A 13,137-nucleotide genomic window follows, 5' to 3' on the forward strand; every position below is an offset into this window, starting at 1 on the left:
AGAACTGAGCCTTGAGAGTGGAGAGGACTGGCCTTAAATCATAGTGCAAGAACCATGTCACAAGAACCAAAGAGTCCTTCTAAAGCTATTGCCAGTGCCTTCCGTTCATCCTACGAAGTAACCCCTCACTATTGACAGCTCTCTTCAGAGGGAAGTTGCCACAGTGTGGACGGCTAATGCCCATGGGTTCACTAACCGCCCGTAGCCTGGACAGCTCCTAGAGACTGAGTGAACCAGCCAACAGCACAGGAGGAAGCCTGCTCAGGCCTAAGTACGCACTACACTGACTTCAACTCTAAACCCACCTACTCACACTGGGGGGCGAGGCACAGGGAAAGCCACTGGTCCCCAGGGAGTTACTACTCACAATCAGGCCTGGATGTCCTGGTAGGCCTGGAGGCCCAGACACAAAGAGGTTGTTGCTGGACTCTCCTCTGAAGGCTGCATCTCCATTCCCCCCCTGGAAGAAAGACCGTGGGAGGTTTCAGTAAGACAGGCATGAACCTTTCTTAACAAAAACTCAAGAAACCGAGTCACAGGCTATTGCAATATCAGTGGGACCCCCAAAGTCCACGTGTTAGAAACATTATCCCCAAACTTGTGTATTGCTGGCACTGAGAGGTGAAGTCTGGGTTAGTGGAGTGACTTTGTGAGCTAGGGAGTAGTTTTTCACCCACTGAGACGGTGGGACTGATCTAATGGGAGCTCACCTAGACCAGCTGGACTGGGAGTGATGGAGCATGTGATCAAACCGGACTCTCTGAAGGTGGCTGGCAATGAAGGCTGACTGAGAAGCCAAGGACAATGGCATTGGGTTTTTACTCTACTGCATGGATTGATTTTGTGGGAGCCTGGTTTGTTTAGATGCTCACTTTTATAGACCTGGATGGAGGGGGGAGGACCTTGGACTTCCCACGGGGCAGGGAACCCTGACTGCTCTTAGGACTAGAGAGGGAAGAGGAGGTGGGGAGGGGGAGGGAAAAAGAAGGCGGGGAGGAGGTGGAAATTTTTAATAAATAAATAAATAAATTAATTAAAAAAATAAACCCTTAGCATTCTTGTTCTGTCTTGCTCTGTGATTTCTGCATCGTCTCAGGACTTTGCAGAATCCCGACCAGTGAGGAGCCCTAGCTCTTCATACCATGTGCTAGAGAAGCCTTCATTCTTTCCACATTATGCAGTCTGTGGTACTCAGTTACGGCAACAACAAACAGACTAGGAAAACAGACCAAACATTGAATAATGAATATTCACCTTCAGGCTGTGGAGAAAATGTCTCAGGTAAGCTGGATCAACCGGAGGGCCTGAAGAAGGAACACTTTGTAAGTTCATCATCGTAACGGCCGAGATTTCACAGTTTCCAAGTTAGTAGCCATGGTTATCTCTTAATAAAAGTGATACTACGTTGATTCACTAGAGCTGACAGTAGGCTTGGAGGCATCTCCAGTCCTAATCTAGGCCCTGCTACCCAGGGACTGTAGGATCCCGGGCAAGGCCCTGATTCTCTCAGTGCCATATTTTACCTATGAACAACAACAGAAAGTCACCCTCTCCCTCTGACCCCCACCCAGCCTGTAGTTCTGGGGCTGGAAGTCAGGGTTCTGAGCATGCTCAGCAGTACTCCACCTTCATCCCCGCCCCCACTCCCATTTCCCTTGAGTGTTCTGCTTTGGACATATTAGGCCTGAGACTGTTTCTTACTAGAAACCACAGCGCTTGTGGGCAGGGTGGCTAGTTTGTGTAGCCACCTTGACTTAGCAAGGCCTAGGGTAGGAGCAGGCATACCTGGTGGTCCTTGGGCTCCTTGGTCCCCCTTTTCTCCTTTCGAACCAGGAAGACCCCAGGACCCTTTCTCTCCTTTAACACCTGTCACCAAACACACATGCACGTTTAAGAACAAGGAAAAGTAGGTTGTGGGAAATCAGGTTTTGGAATTAAGCCCTTTAGCAAAGTCCATCAGCCCAGAAGGCTCAGGGAAGCCAGCAGGTAGGAAAGATCCAGCAGGGCCATGATCCTGGCATCAGACAGGTTTCCAGATCTTGATCCAGTTCACAGTAATGAAATGTCCTAGAGAAGACGGACAGAGTGGAGGCCAGCAGGGACTGTAGTGACGCAGCAGGGACTGACTTCCCACTCGCTTAGGACAGTTTATGAGCACAGGCTGAGGCCCCATTCTCCTCTCCCCTTCTGCCTCCTCTTCCCTGGGTCTGTGCAGCCTGAGGTTTTGAGGAGCAAATAAATCTCCCAGGTACGATGACACAGTTTAGCTAAGGGGGGTGAATCACTCGCTTACACAGCTGGCTGAGGGGATGAACACCCACTGTGGGTCACATGCCATCCTAAGTGGTATGAAGCCAGGGGTCTGAGGGGCTGCCTTCCCAACCCACCATTTCCTCTGCTCCTCATAGGGGAGAGGCGCATGAGGGAGACTTTCAGGAAATTGGTATCTGGGGAGGAAAATCACCCCTTCCCTTCCCTTCCCTTCCCCTGGATGGGACCTAAAGGTGGACGTGAGACCCCCCAGTTTGTGACCCCTAAAAAGTGCAACAGATAAATCTTCCAGTGTTCTCTAGTCTAGAGGTGGGTGTCCTAAGATTGTGGGGCCCAGGCTTCCTCGATGTAGGAGAACAGCCAAGAGCACCAAAGGTGTGATGAGGGAGCAGCCGGGACGTCCAACCACATGGTCCAGGTCCCACTGATGCACGGGAGCTGCTGAAACTAAGGGCGTAGGCAGAGCATTGTGGGTTCCCAGCCAAACCACAGCCAGCAGTGAAGGCAGAGGTGATGAGTAGACACCCTCAGGTGCTGCCCTGAGAGGCAAAATAACACCCAGAAGCACTTATGGGATGCTGAGTGGAGGTGGAAGAGCGTTCGTGACTGCTCTCCTAGAGGCCTGTCCCGCTGTGGTGTGCTCTTAAGAGGCTGAGCATGCTAACCCTTACTACCCCCCTACCACTCCAGCACCCACACACATATACACACTGAACAAGGTTTCACAGAAGCTCTGCCTGTAGACTAGGAGAATGGACCAATGAGAACAGATGCTGACCTTGAACTGGTGATCCTCCTGCCTCAGCCTCTTGAGTACTGGGATCAGAGATATGTATCATCATGCTTTGCCGCACCCTCTCCTCACAGCATTGGGGATCAAACCTAAGGACTCATATGCTAGGCGAGAGCTCCTGACCCATGGAGCCGTTCTTTCTGTCCTATAGTCAGTTTTAACGGTTCCTGGCACCCGAAAGATCTTAAGGGCTGAGGAGGCAGGAGACGCACGGGGCAGCACCAAGCAGGCATCCATGGCTATCTTTTGAAGTGATTGGCAAAGGAATGAACAAAGGGAGAGTTTCCTGTTACCCAGGACACACAGGTATGTGGAAAAACCAGAAAGACATGTGTACCACAGCTCAGCTGCCGCTTGTCCCCCATGCCAGTCAGGCCTTCCCGACCACCTCATCGGTGGCCAGCACTAGACACATGTAAGTGTCTACAGGCCAGGAATGTCCCAGAGAAGCACAGTGAAGAAGTGCATACCGTGGAAAGTGACAAGCTCTGGGTCCCCGGGGTGAGCAGTACCAACCTAGGGAAAGAGAAAGACCAGGTCAGACGTGGGAAGCGCTGCTCCGGCTTTTGTCTGGGTGATTATGGTCCCGGGGACATATTGCAGAGGAGGAAATGACACAGGGCCAGGCTTGGACTTAGCTCTGGAGCTCCAAATCTCCCAGCACCTCAACACAGACATCTCAGGCCTTCAAGCCCGTGATGTAGCTGGCCTCAAGAACACAGCATCGAGACTTCCGGCCAAAACTCTCAGCAAAAGGGAAACCCAGGGCCTTCAGATAGTGTTCATGAGAGTGTTGGCTGATGCTGAATGTCTTGGCCTCCTTCCTTATCAATTAAGATTGGCTCATGGTTGAGGCCAAACGTCCGAGCCAGCCCTGAGCCAGCTCTGAAGCTGGGCCAGTCGCCTGCTACTGAGTGTAATCAAAGACAGGCATAAGGCACGGGTCCTGGCAGGAGTTGCCGTGATAAATAACAGGGTTGTCATTAGATTGGAGGGGCTATTATGGGCTCCTCATTAGGTGGCAGGGATTTGGAATCCAAGCAGTTCTGGATAATATAATTCTCAGTTCTTTCCCATATCCCTGCTGCCCCCCATTACCCTTTCTCCCTTCCCCCCTCTTATTCTCTCTCTCTCTCTCTCTCTCTCTCTCTCTCTCTCTCTCTCTCTCCCTCTATCTCCTGTAGTCAATCTTACGTGTGATTCCTCAGACGCTGTTCACTTTGTTCTTTGAGTCACTGGCCTAGATCTGGTCAGTGAGCCCCAGACATCCCGTCTCCACCTCTGTGGCACTGGGATTACGAATGTGCACCATCATGGCTTTTCCTCCCCTCAGGTTCTGAGCATCAAACACAGTTTTTCCTGCTTGTGCAGAAAGCCTTTCACCAAGCCACTCCCGAGATCCCCAGATCTCGCCTAGCATGTGTGAGTTCTTAGGTGAGTCTGCAGACAGAAGCCCCTGCAAACTGGTGTGCAATACACCTTGTCTTAGCTTCAGCTCCTGTTCCTGTGATAAGACACCCTAGCAAAAGCAACTTACAGAAGATTTTTTGATTGACAACTCCAGGTTATTAGAGTTATATTGCTCAGGAGTCAAGGTAGCATTGCGAGGAAGCAGCTAGTCACATTCAATTCATAGTCATGAGCAGAGAGCAAGGGATTCATATATGCGGGAGCGTGCTCGGCTCACTCTCTCCACTCTTACACAGTTTGGAATTTCTCAACTAGGGTAGGGAACCACCCATAGTGGGCAGGTAATATAGACAATCCTTCAACCTGACCAATACAATCACACAGGCCAACCTGACGTATACAATCCCTCATCAAGACTCTCTTTGGCGATTCTTGATTGTGCTGGGTCTACTACCACACTACACCGCCACATTCCCCAGTTGAGTGATGGTGCTCCACCTGGATCCAGGATCTTTCTGTACTTATGAATGGGGATTGCCAGCTGCTTAGCGGTTATCACAAAAAGATGCTGGGAAGGGGAAGAAATCTTCCAGAAAAAAATTAAGGATGCATATTGCAGAGATTGTGGTTAAGAGGCATGGTGGGGGTCTAAACTGTGCTGGGAGGTACTTATGAGGTGCTGGGTATGTTCCTGTTTGGTGATGTCCACTTTGAGGGTGGCCGTGTAGGAAACATCCTCTCCTCCAAATCCCAAGGTGTCCCAGTATGCCACAGCAGATTAAGATAAAGCAAACCTCACTCCGAATACTCTGAGCCTAGCATTGACTTCTTTTTAAGTAACTCCACGCACACCCATGCACATGTGGATATGGCACAGGGTCCCAGCATAGGTCACGTGACTGCAGTAGCATTCCCACAACACTCTAAAGTTTGTGGTGGGCCATCCCACAGTTAGCGCATTGAGATTGCTTGTGGGAGGTGGTAAAGCGGCTGGGTTCTGTGGTGGAAGGCGGGGCCTTCAACACTCATAGACAGTGGAACCTAGGCAGCCTACAGTTCCTACATGCAGAGGTGAGTGCACAGCTTTCTGGGACTATCTCCAGAACCTGCCCTTGAACCAGAGGCCGTTCTGCAGTTATCTGTAGAAACAGGCCCTTGGCGGTGCTATTGCACCTACACGGAGTTCAGCACTGCATCCAGGTGGATCCCACGCTCTGCCTTCCAGGCTAGAATGCTTGGACTATGGGCTGCCCACGTGGATGCCACAAAGGTCAGACTTGGACATATGCCTAGGGCAACACACAGCCTGCCAGTCTGCGTCAGTCGGAAGCCTCGGAGAGCAGCCCCATTGCCACTCCCACAAGAATCGATTCAAGCCCACTTCAAAGTATATTTTGAAATGATCATTTGCAAACTCCAGAAGGCAGAGAGCAAGCCTGTCTAGGTCATCCCTGTGTCCCCAGGGCCTAGCAGAGTCCTTGGCACTGGTGAGAGCTCAGTAAATATTTACTGAATGAACGAGAGACCGATTACTCACAGATCCATGACTCATGCCTGTCCCTGTGTTTCCTCACAGAAATAAACGTCTAGCTATGAGACTGGCAAAATCCTAAAGACAGAGCTGCCAACGGCCTGTGTGGGGAGGGGCAGGAGGAGGCTGGGCAAGCGATCACAGTGCCTGCACCTGCTTCCGGGTGACCAGGAGATCTTAGCTGTGGTCCCGGCTGCCCCATGCCCCATGACCTTGGGCTAGCCCGAGAGCTTCGGTGGGCAGTTGCCTTCCCGTGATGAAGGGGAGAGATATCGTTTGCCTCTTGGGGAGGTTTGGTAAGCGGTCACACAATCCTTGGGATGGATGGGACAGAGTAGCTACAGATTCCATCCCCAAGTCCCCAGCACAGATGCCATGAGCTGGCGTCACTTCTTCCTGTTATAAGGGGTCTATTTTGCAATTTTACGCTCCTCTTGCCCATGAGGCCAATGTGGTCTCACTAACGGAACACTAGCTGTGCTGGCTGTATCAAAAGAAGCGGCGTGTGGATATTTCATTACTGGTGTCTATCATCTAGCAACATCTAGACCTTTGAGGGTCCTGATGTGGACAGAAGATACAGCCAGGGATGGAAGGTGCTCGAGGCAAGACTGATCTGTTTCTTTGAGTTGACACCCATGCTTAGCCTGCTGCCAATGACACAGACGTGTGTTACTTACTGGAGTTTTGCAGTGTGGCCGGGCAGGTATTGGGAAAACAGCCTGTAGGAGAGAGAGAATATGAGGAGTGAGGCCCTCAGGAAACCCAGCTACAGCTGAGGCCGATCTGGTTCCCGTTGCATGGTCCCCAGGCCCATCCTGACTTACACCTTTGATGTTAACCACAGCTCCAGGGGGTCCGGGGGGTCCTGGGGGTCCAGGTAGGCCAGGTGGACCCTGAAGGAAGAAAATAAAAGCTGCTACTGAGTTTGGGGATCTGGGAGTACGGAGCAACTGCAGGGTGTGCGCCACACTGGGCTGGAAGCCGAGGAGGAAAGAGCCTTTGGAGACAACCCACAACTGCCTCTGGTCCCTAGTCCCCTCCATAGAGCACTTACACATCTGGTCCATACTGCAAAAATGTCGGTAAACCATGGAGACAGCAGAGCGACTATGTCATACTGATTGATGCCCACAAATAATGAGGCCCAGGGAGGGGACACAACCTGCTCAAAGCTTACAGAAGGCTGACATTGGAACCCAGAGTTTGGTTCCCAGAGCAATGCTCCATTAACGTCAGCATTTCTGGAACTACGTGCAGAAGGGAAGAGGGTCATCAGGATCCTACTAAGAGACTCCCATCCCTTCCTCCTGCCTCCCTCTTCCATCTGGTGTCTGCATGAGGAGACTGACACTTTTCAGCATGAGCATGATCCAGGTGGCACGGGAGCCTCCTAAGAGTGAGATGGGGGCAGGGCTAAGTGTGAGGTTCTTTAGAAGTGACGATGGAGGAAGAAGGCGAACACTCCCGAACATGCATTCTGCAAACCCCAGTCCCTGGACTTCATGGCACTGGATCCTCTCGAACAGGGTGTGATCAGCCCTACAGCTCAGGGGCAGCTGAGATGGAAGAAGAGGATACAGTTCTCACCGGCATCATGATCCCCCGATCTCCTTTGGCACCCTTGAGACCGTTCAATCCTGGGCGACCCTGAGATGCACACAAGATACCTTAATGAGTCTTGCTGTGGGGCACCCTGGTCACTCCATGCCCCATCCTTTAGTGTGGGGAACACTGATACCTACAGGTCGTCCCGGGAGGCCAAATTCTCCTTTGTGTCCTGGTGGTCCTTTGGGTCCCTAGAGGCAAAACAAATGCCATGGTAGCAAATGACAGAAACTCAGGTTCCACAGATCTGGAAGGCTGGGCTTGCTCTTGGAGGCAGTGAAGCAGGGATGGGAGGAAGGAACATGAGCAACAATCCTGAAGTACCCACCCACCCATTTCCTGGTCTCTTGCCTCTCAGAAGGGTTTGCTCAGTCCTTATGCTCTCCCTGTTTTTCTGAAGGCTACACACCCAAGACCCGATCCCTCAGTAAGGGTGAACGACATAGCAAGAAACCAGCAACTCAGTGCCTCAGGTCCCGGGGGGCCACATGCTAGGCTGGCTCAGAACATGGAGTTTTGCCACTGGTCATACATTCCAGGGTCCCCATGTCCTTGTGTTCTGCAGCCCTACCCCTCCCTGTGCCAGTTTGCCCAAGAACTGGCTTCAGGATGTGGTTCCTGTTCTGTTCCTACTCATCTTGAGGCCCTGCCTCAGCATAGTGCCCCTTTCCTCCTACAGAGTTCCTGACCCACTGACCCTATTTCTGGGTCACACACTTCTTGAGTCACTGCCCTGATCTAAGCTCCCAGTGGGAATCATCTTGCCTATTGGAGCCTAAAGAATGGCAGGTATGAATATGTTTGGCGACCTCCAGCCCCTCTGCCCACCACCACTAACATAGGTGGCATGCCCTAAGAGATGACAAGGAAATATTGCATTAAGACGGGGTCTGCAATGGGGCTGGAGAGATGGCTCTGAGGTTAAGAGCACTGACTGCTCTTCCAGAGATCCTGAGTTCGATTCCCAGCAACCACATGGTGGCTCACAGCCATCTATAATGAGATCTGGTGCCCTCTTCTGGCATGCAAGCATACATGGAAGGAATATTGTATACATAATAAATAAATAAATCTTAAAAAAATGGGGTCAGCATGAAAAATCTCAAGTCTATGTTATTCTTACGGAAGGGAAAAGCAAAACTCGAGGGAGTTTTCAGGGACTGGGCCACTTGGTGGGTGGTTCTTTGGAATGCTTCCCAAGTACACATGTACACAGAGTGTCCTGGGTCTCATGAAAGTGCAGATCAACGGTGTATGAACTGGTATCTGGTTCGGGGCCTGCGACTCTGCGTTATGACCAACCTCCCAAGTGATGTCAGGGATGCTGATCCACAGACCACACTTTGAGCAACAAGCCTTAGCATATTCGTAAAAAGAGTTGTAAGCTACATTGGTCTCTAGGGCCACAGTGTGCCCAGATGGAAGCATTATGCAAATTAAAAGGTGCCCTTACTGCCTTGTTTGGCAAGCTGTGCACAAGCTGGCCTTCGGTGGGACACCCGCCATAGCCATCTGCAGCCGCCTGCTGGCCCCACTGCTAACTGTTTGCGTTTCCCATAGAACTGGAGGTTACTGAGTGGTTAACCAGCTGGGAACAAGACTCTCCCATCTGCCTTCACTCTCAGCCCTTGTACTCTATATTCAGCCCTTTCTGCCTGACTTCGGGGACCTAAAGCCTCAGAAGGTTTTCTGAAGGATGGGCTGGGAGTGTGCAGGTGTTCACTTGAGTGTGAGCCTTTCTCCCACCGCCTAAGATCCAGCGTCCATAGAACAGACCCACTGAACAATCGGACAGTCCATGGGGCTCCAGTAAGTACATCAATCAATCAATAATAAACAAAGGGCAGCTTGTCTGTTGGAAATTGGGGGAGGGTGAAAGGATGAGGGAGAAAGTCTGGATACAGGGTGTGCCCGGTTGGCCTCAAGCCTCCCACCCACCTCTGTCTTACACACTGCATGTCCTCTTTGAGCCCTGGTTTCCTTGTCTACAGGCTGGAGTGAGGGTTGGGGTTCTGTGATCATACCTGAGTCTGAAATGAGATGTCCTACAGGAAGCTTATCCAGTGCCTGACCCACTGTGGTGATCCACACCAGAACTTTCTGCATTCCAGGAGGAATGCATGGCAGGGAAGTTTAGGGTTCGTTCTCGGGAGAAATAACTCAGCAAGTGTTTGAAAGTCCAAGTGTGCTCCCTGTTTCTAGAACAGTAGACCCAGAGAGCCTCTAACACTATCTAGCCTGAGTCCAAGGCACTTGGCATTCAGATGGGCAGGACCAAAGCCCAGAAAAAGAGAGAGGAAGACATGTCCCAGCCCCAGAGCAATAGAGCAGCAGACCCAGCAACACATGAAGGTCCTTGTGAGGTCCCCGGCCCCTGACAACCCTTGACAGGTCTCTTCCATTTCTTGGACACGTGGCTCTGCTACACATCTGAGGATCCCAAGAATCTGACCAGTAGAACATGCTAGAAGTGATGGTCACTACCCTTTATCCACTTCCTCCAGCCTTAGCCTGCCAATTAGACAGTTGTATGGCTCTGAATCCAGAAAATACTGGAGTCATTGCTTGGAGGAGAGAGGTTCAGCAAGAACTGTCTATAGCGGATTGTGGGACACTCCCGTCTTCAACCACTGCGGGTTTGTCTGTTTGTTGTTGTTTAAATTTCTATTATTATATGTAAGATTGCTTTGCCTACATGTATGTGTGTGCACCACATGCATGGCTGGTGGCCACAGAAACTAGAAGACGGTACCAGGTGAACTGAAGTTATGGATGGTTGACCCACCTGTGGGCATTGGAACTGAACCTGAGTTCTCTACAAGAGCAGCAGATGCTCTTAACTACGGAGCCATCTCTCCAGCCCTGTTTTGTTTGTCTTTGAGAGTCTCTTGCAGGCCTGGAAACCACTGAGATTTCTGTCCCTGGAGCCCACCTCCCACAAACATGGACACATGTTTTGCCACCTGTCATGGTTTTACTCTATATTTTCACAAGTAGAACAATTCAATCTGACTGAGCCAAAGTTCAAGAAAAGCTTGAAGCCATTGTCACAACCCAGCGGAGAGACACCCAGCTTACCATGGGTCCAGGGGCTCCATGCATTCCAGGTTCACCCTAAAACAGGAAATAGATGCTTGTCACTCAGGAGTCACTGTTTATGACACAACCAAAGCTGGCAAGCCAAGGCAGGGGCGGTGACAGAATTACCTTTCTCCCCTTCACCATTTCCAGAGGGACGTCCCCTGTCAGGATAGCGCCCGGCTCTCCCTTCTCACCCTGCAATGCAGAGAATCTTTTAAAGTCCAGCCTCCTCCTGCCACCTTGTTCAGGGGGTCTTTAAGACATCTCCACTCTGTCAGCATGACATCTCATCTTCGGACGACCCCTCCAGCCCCACCTCTTCAGCATGGCCTTCTTGCCAGACGATAGAACAGCTGCTTGCATGATGGAATGTTCTCTGAGCTCTTCCTTCCATGCCTGGTTGAGTTCACTGTCCAAGTGCACTCTCAAGGGCTCTAACTGAGAACAGATACGTAGCCTCTTTCTCAGACCCCACTCCTGCCCCAGGATGGCTGTCTACTTCTTGCCATAGAATGTCCTTCCAGGAACCCCTGGCTCCTGACAGATTTGATAGTTTGCTTTTCTAATGACTTGAGATCTGTCTCTGTCAGGGATCCTTATTGTTGGTTAAACAGCTGAAATCCGGGGAGACAAAGCTGTAAGCATGGTGCATCTCTCAACACAGGAGTCTCCTGTCTTCACGTACAACTCTCCTCCAATCTCCAAGCCTCTGTGAAAACGCCTTATTGGTTAGGCCAAGCTATTCTATATACCGAGACAGAGATGATGGGTGACTGGAGGACACAGGATCCTGCTCCTAAACCCCTGTCCTCAGTAGGTCATCTACTATCCCGAGACTTCCAGAAAGACATCCACGAAGAGAAACAAGGCCAGGTGGAGAAAGTAGCATACCTCTGGGCCTCCACAGTAGCCCTGGGGAACTAGGCTGGTCATACAGCAACCTCCTTTCCACAGTTGGAAGTGGCCAGGGTACCAGAGTGAGCAGCGAAGCCCCTCTCTCCATCCCCCAAAGGACGCAGCTAATATGTGGGTCTTACCACTTGGTTGGCGAGGAAAGGCAGTCCTGAGCAGCAGCAAGAGGCAAGCACAGAAGCATTAGATGCAGAGAGGCAGGAAGTGCAGTTGCTGGAAGGACCGGAGCAGAGCTGCCTGGTGTCTGCCCCAGACATTCAAAGTAGCAGAGGATTAGAGGAGGCAGGAGTAGCCCGTGGAATCTAGAGTCTAGGCCCACCAACTTTGCCACATATGAAAAGAAACATTGAAAGCAAGACCTGCCAGAGCCAACTCAAGTCCACCCCTCCTCTGCAAGCCCACGGCAGCGAAAGCACCCCAGACACCACCACGACCGTGTGCTTCCAAACGTTACCCAACACATTGAACTCCCTACTCCCTAGTGTTGAAGGCCAATAGCCTCTGGGGCCTCTTTCCTTGTCCTGGGGGTAATGTGGCACAATTGGGACAAAGGCCCAGAGAAAACTGCAGTTTCCGCTCCTCTCAGAGAGGATGCTTCTTCTCGACTCCCAGGGAGGTGTAGCCCCCTCTCTGCAGCCCCTGAAATAGCAGGATACTCTGCCCCCTGTCCTGTTATTGTCTTTCTATAATACTCGGTATAAGAAACTGCTGGGTCCCTTAGGGGATCATAAGATGGGAGAGGGAGATAGCACACACATAGTTGTGGGACTGAGTGAGTATAATCCAGAGTCACTGCCATCTATTCATGGACGTTTCTGTCCTCTTCAGCTATGAAACCTTCTAGGAAGTTGACTGTAAGAGGTCATGTGGGGGTGCAAAGGGTGGCTCTGAGTCCCGGGGTTCCCCAGGAGTACCCTGCATGACATGTACTTCAACTGCACAATGTCTAACTTGCAATCACCAAATACTGGAACTCATTTCATTCACTGATCATTATTCTTCCATTCAGCAAGTGTCTGGGTGTCCTTTGTGGGCCAGACTCTGTGCTAATCCCAGAGCTTCAGAAAAGTCTGTAGCCAGGAAGCACATACGATAACCAGGAGACAAGACGGGTCAACATGCGAGAACAGCGTTGAGCCGTACTTTCTTTTCAGATGGGGGAAGGGTGGAATCAACAGTGTGAGATCAGGGAAGTCATCAGATTGAGAGTATCTACGAAAAGGCACGGTATTTCTTCGGGATGATAAAAGAAAAAGAATTCAATGGGCTGGAGAGATGGCTCAGAGGTTAAGAACGCTGGCTGCACTTCTAGAGGACTGGGGTTTGAGTCCCAGCATGCACATAGCCCCAAATAACCTTCATTGTCTTCAGTTCCAGGGGATTTGATGCCCTTTCTGGCATCTGCAAGCACTGAGTGCATGTGGTGCACAGCCATGCATGCAGGCCAAATACTCACACACACACACACAAAAATAAAGTAAAAATCTTAACGAAAGAAAGCATCCTAGAATTAGAGAGTGTTGGTGGTTGT

The 13,137-nt window shown here is 51.0% G+C and overlaps 1 protein-coding gene across 1 annotated transcript in view; it reads right to left on the reverse strand.

Annotated features, from left to right (window-relative positions):
• Col15a1 (collagen type XV alpha 1 chain) overlaps nucleotides 1-13,137 on the reverse strand; it is a 104,575-nt gene that overhangs the window by 13,453 nt on the left and 77,985 nt on the right. Inside the window, exons 23-32 of the mRNA XM_087897132.1 lie at nucleotides 10,821-10,889; nucleotides 10,692-10,727; nucleotides 7,751-7,804; nucleotides 7,596-7,655; nucleotides 6,833-6,901; nucleotides 6,686-6,727; nucleotides 3,535-3,580; nucleotides 1,786-1,866; nucleotides 1,255-1,304; nucleotides 368-460 (exon numbers count right to left, since the gene is read on the reverse strand). Of these exons, the coding sequence (XP_087753258.1) occupies nucleotides 368-460; nucleotides 1,255-1,304; nucleotides 1,786-1,866; nucleotides 3,535-3,580; nucleotides 6,686-6,727; nucleotides 6,833-6,901; nucleotides 7,596-7,655; nucleotides 7,751-7,804; nucleotides 10,692-10,727; nucleotides 10,821-10,889 (600 nt within the window). The remainder of the gene's footprint in view (nucleotides 1-367; nucleotides 461-1,254; nucleotides 1,305-1,785; nucleotides 1,867-3,534; nucleotides 3,581-6,685; nucleotides 6,728-6,832; nucleotides 6,902-7,595; nucleotides 7,656-7,750; nucleotides 7,805-10,691; nucleotides 10,728-10,820; nucleotides 10,890-13,137) is intronic.

Source organism: Myodes glareolus, chromosome 16 (genome assembly GCF_982192425.1).
Source record: "Myodes glareolus chromosome 16, mMyoGla1.1, whole genome shotgun sequence".
Lineage (NCBI taxonomy): Eukaryota > Metazoa > Chordata > Mammalia > Rodentia > Cricetidae > Myodes > Myodes glareolus.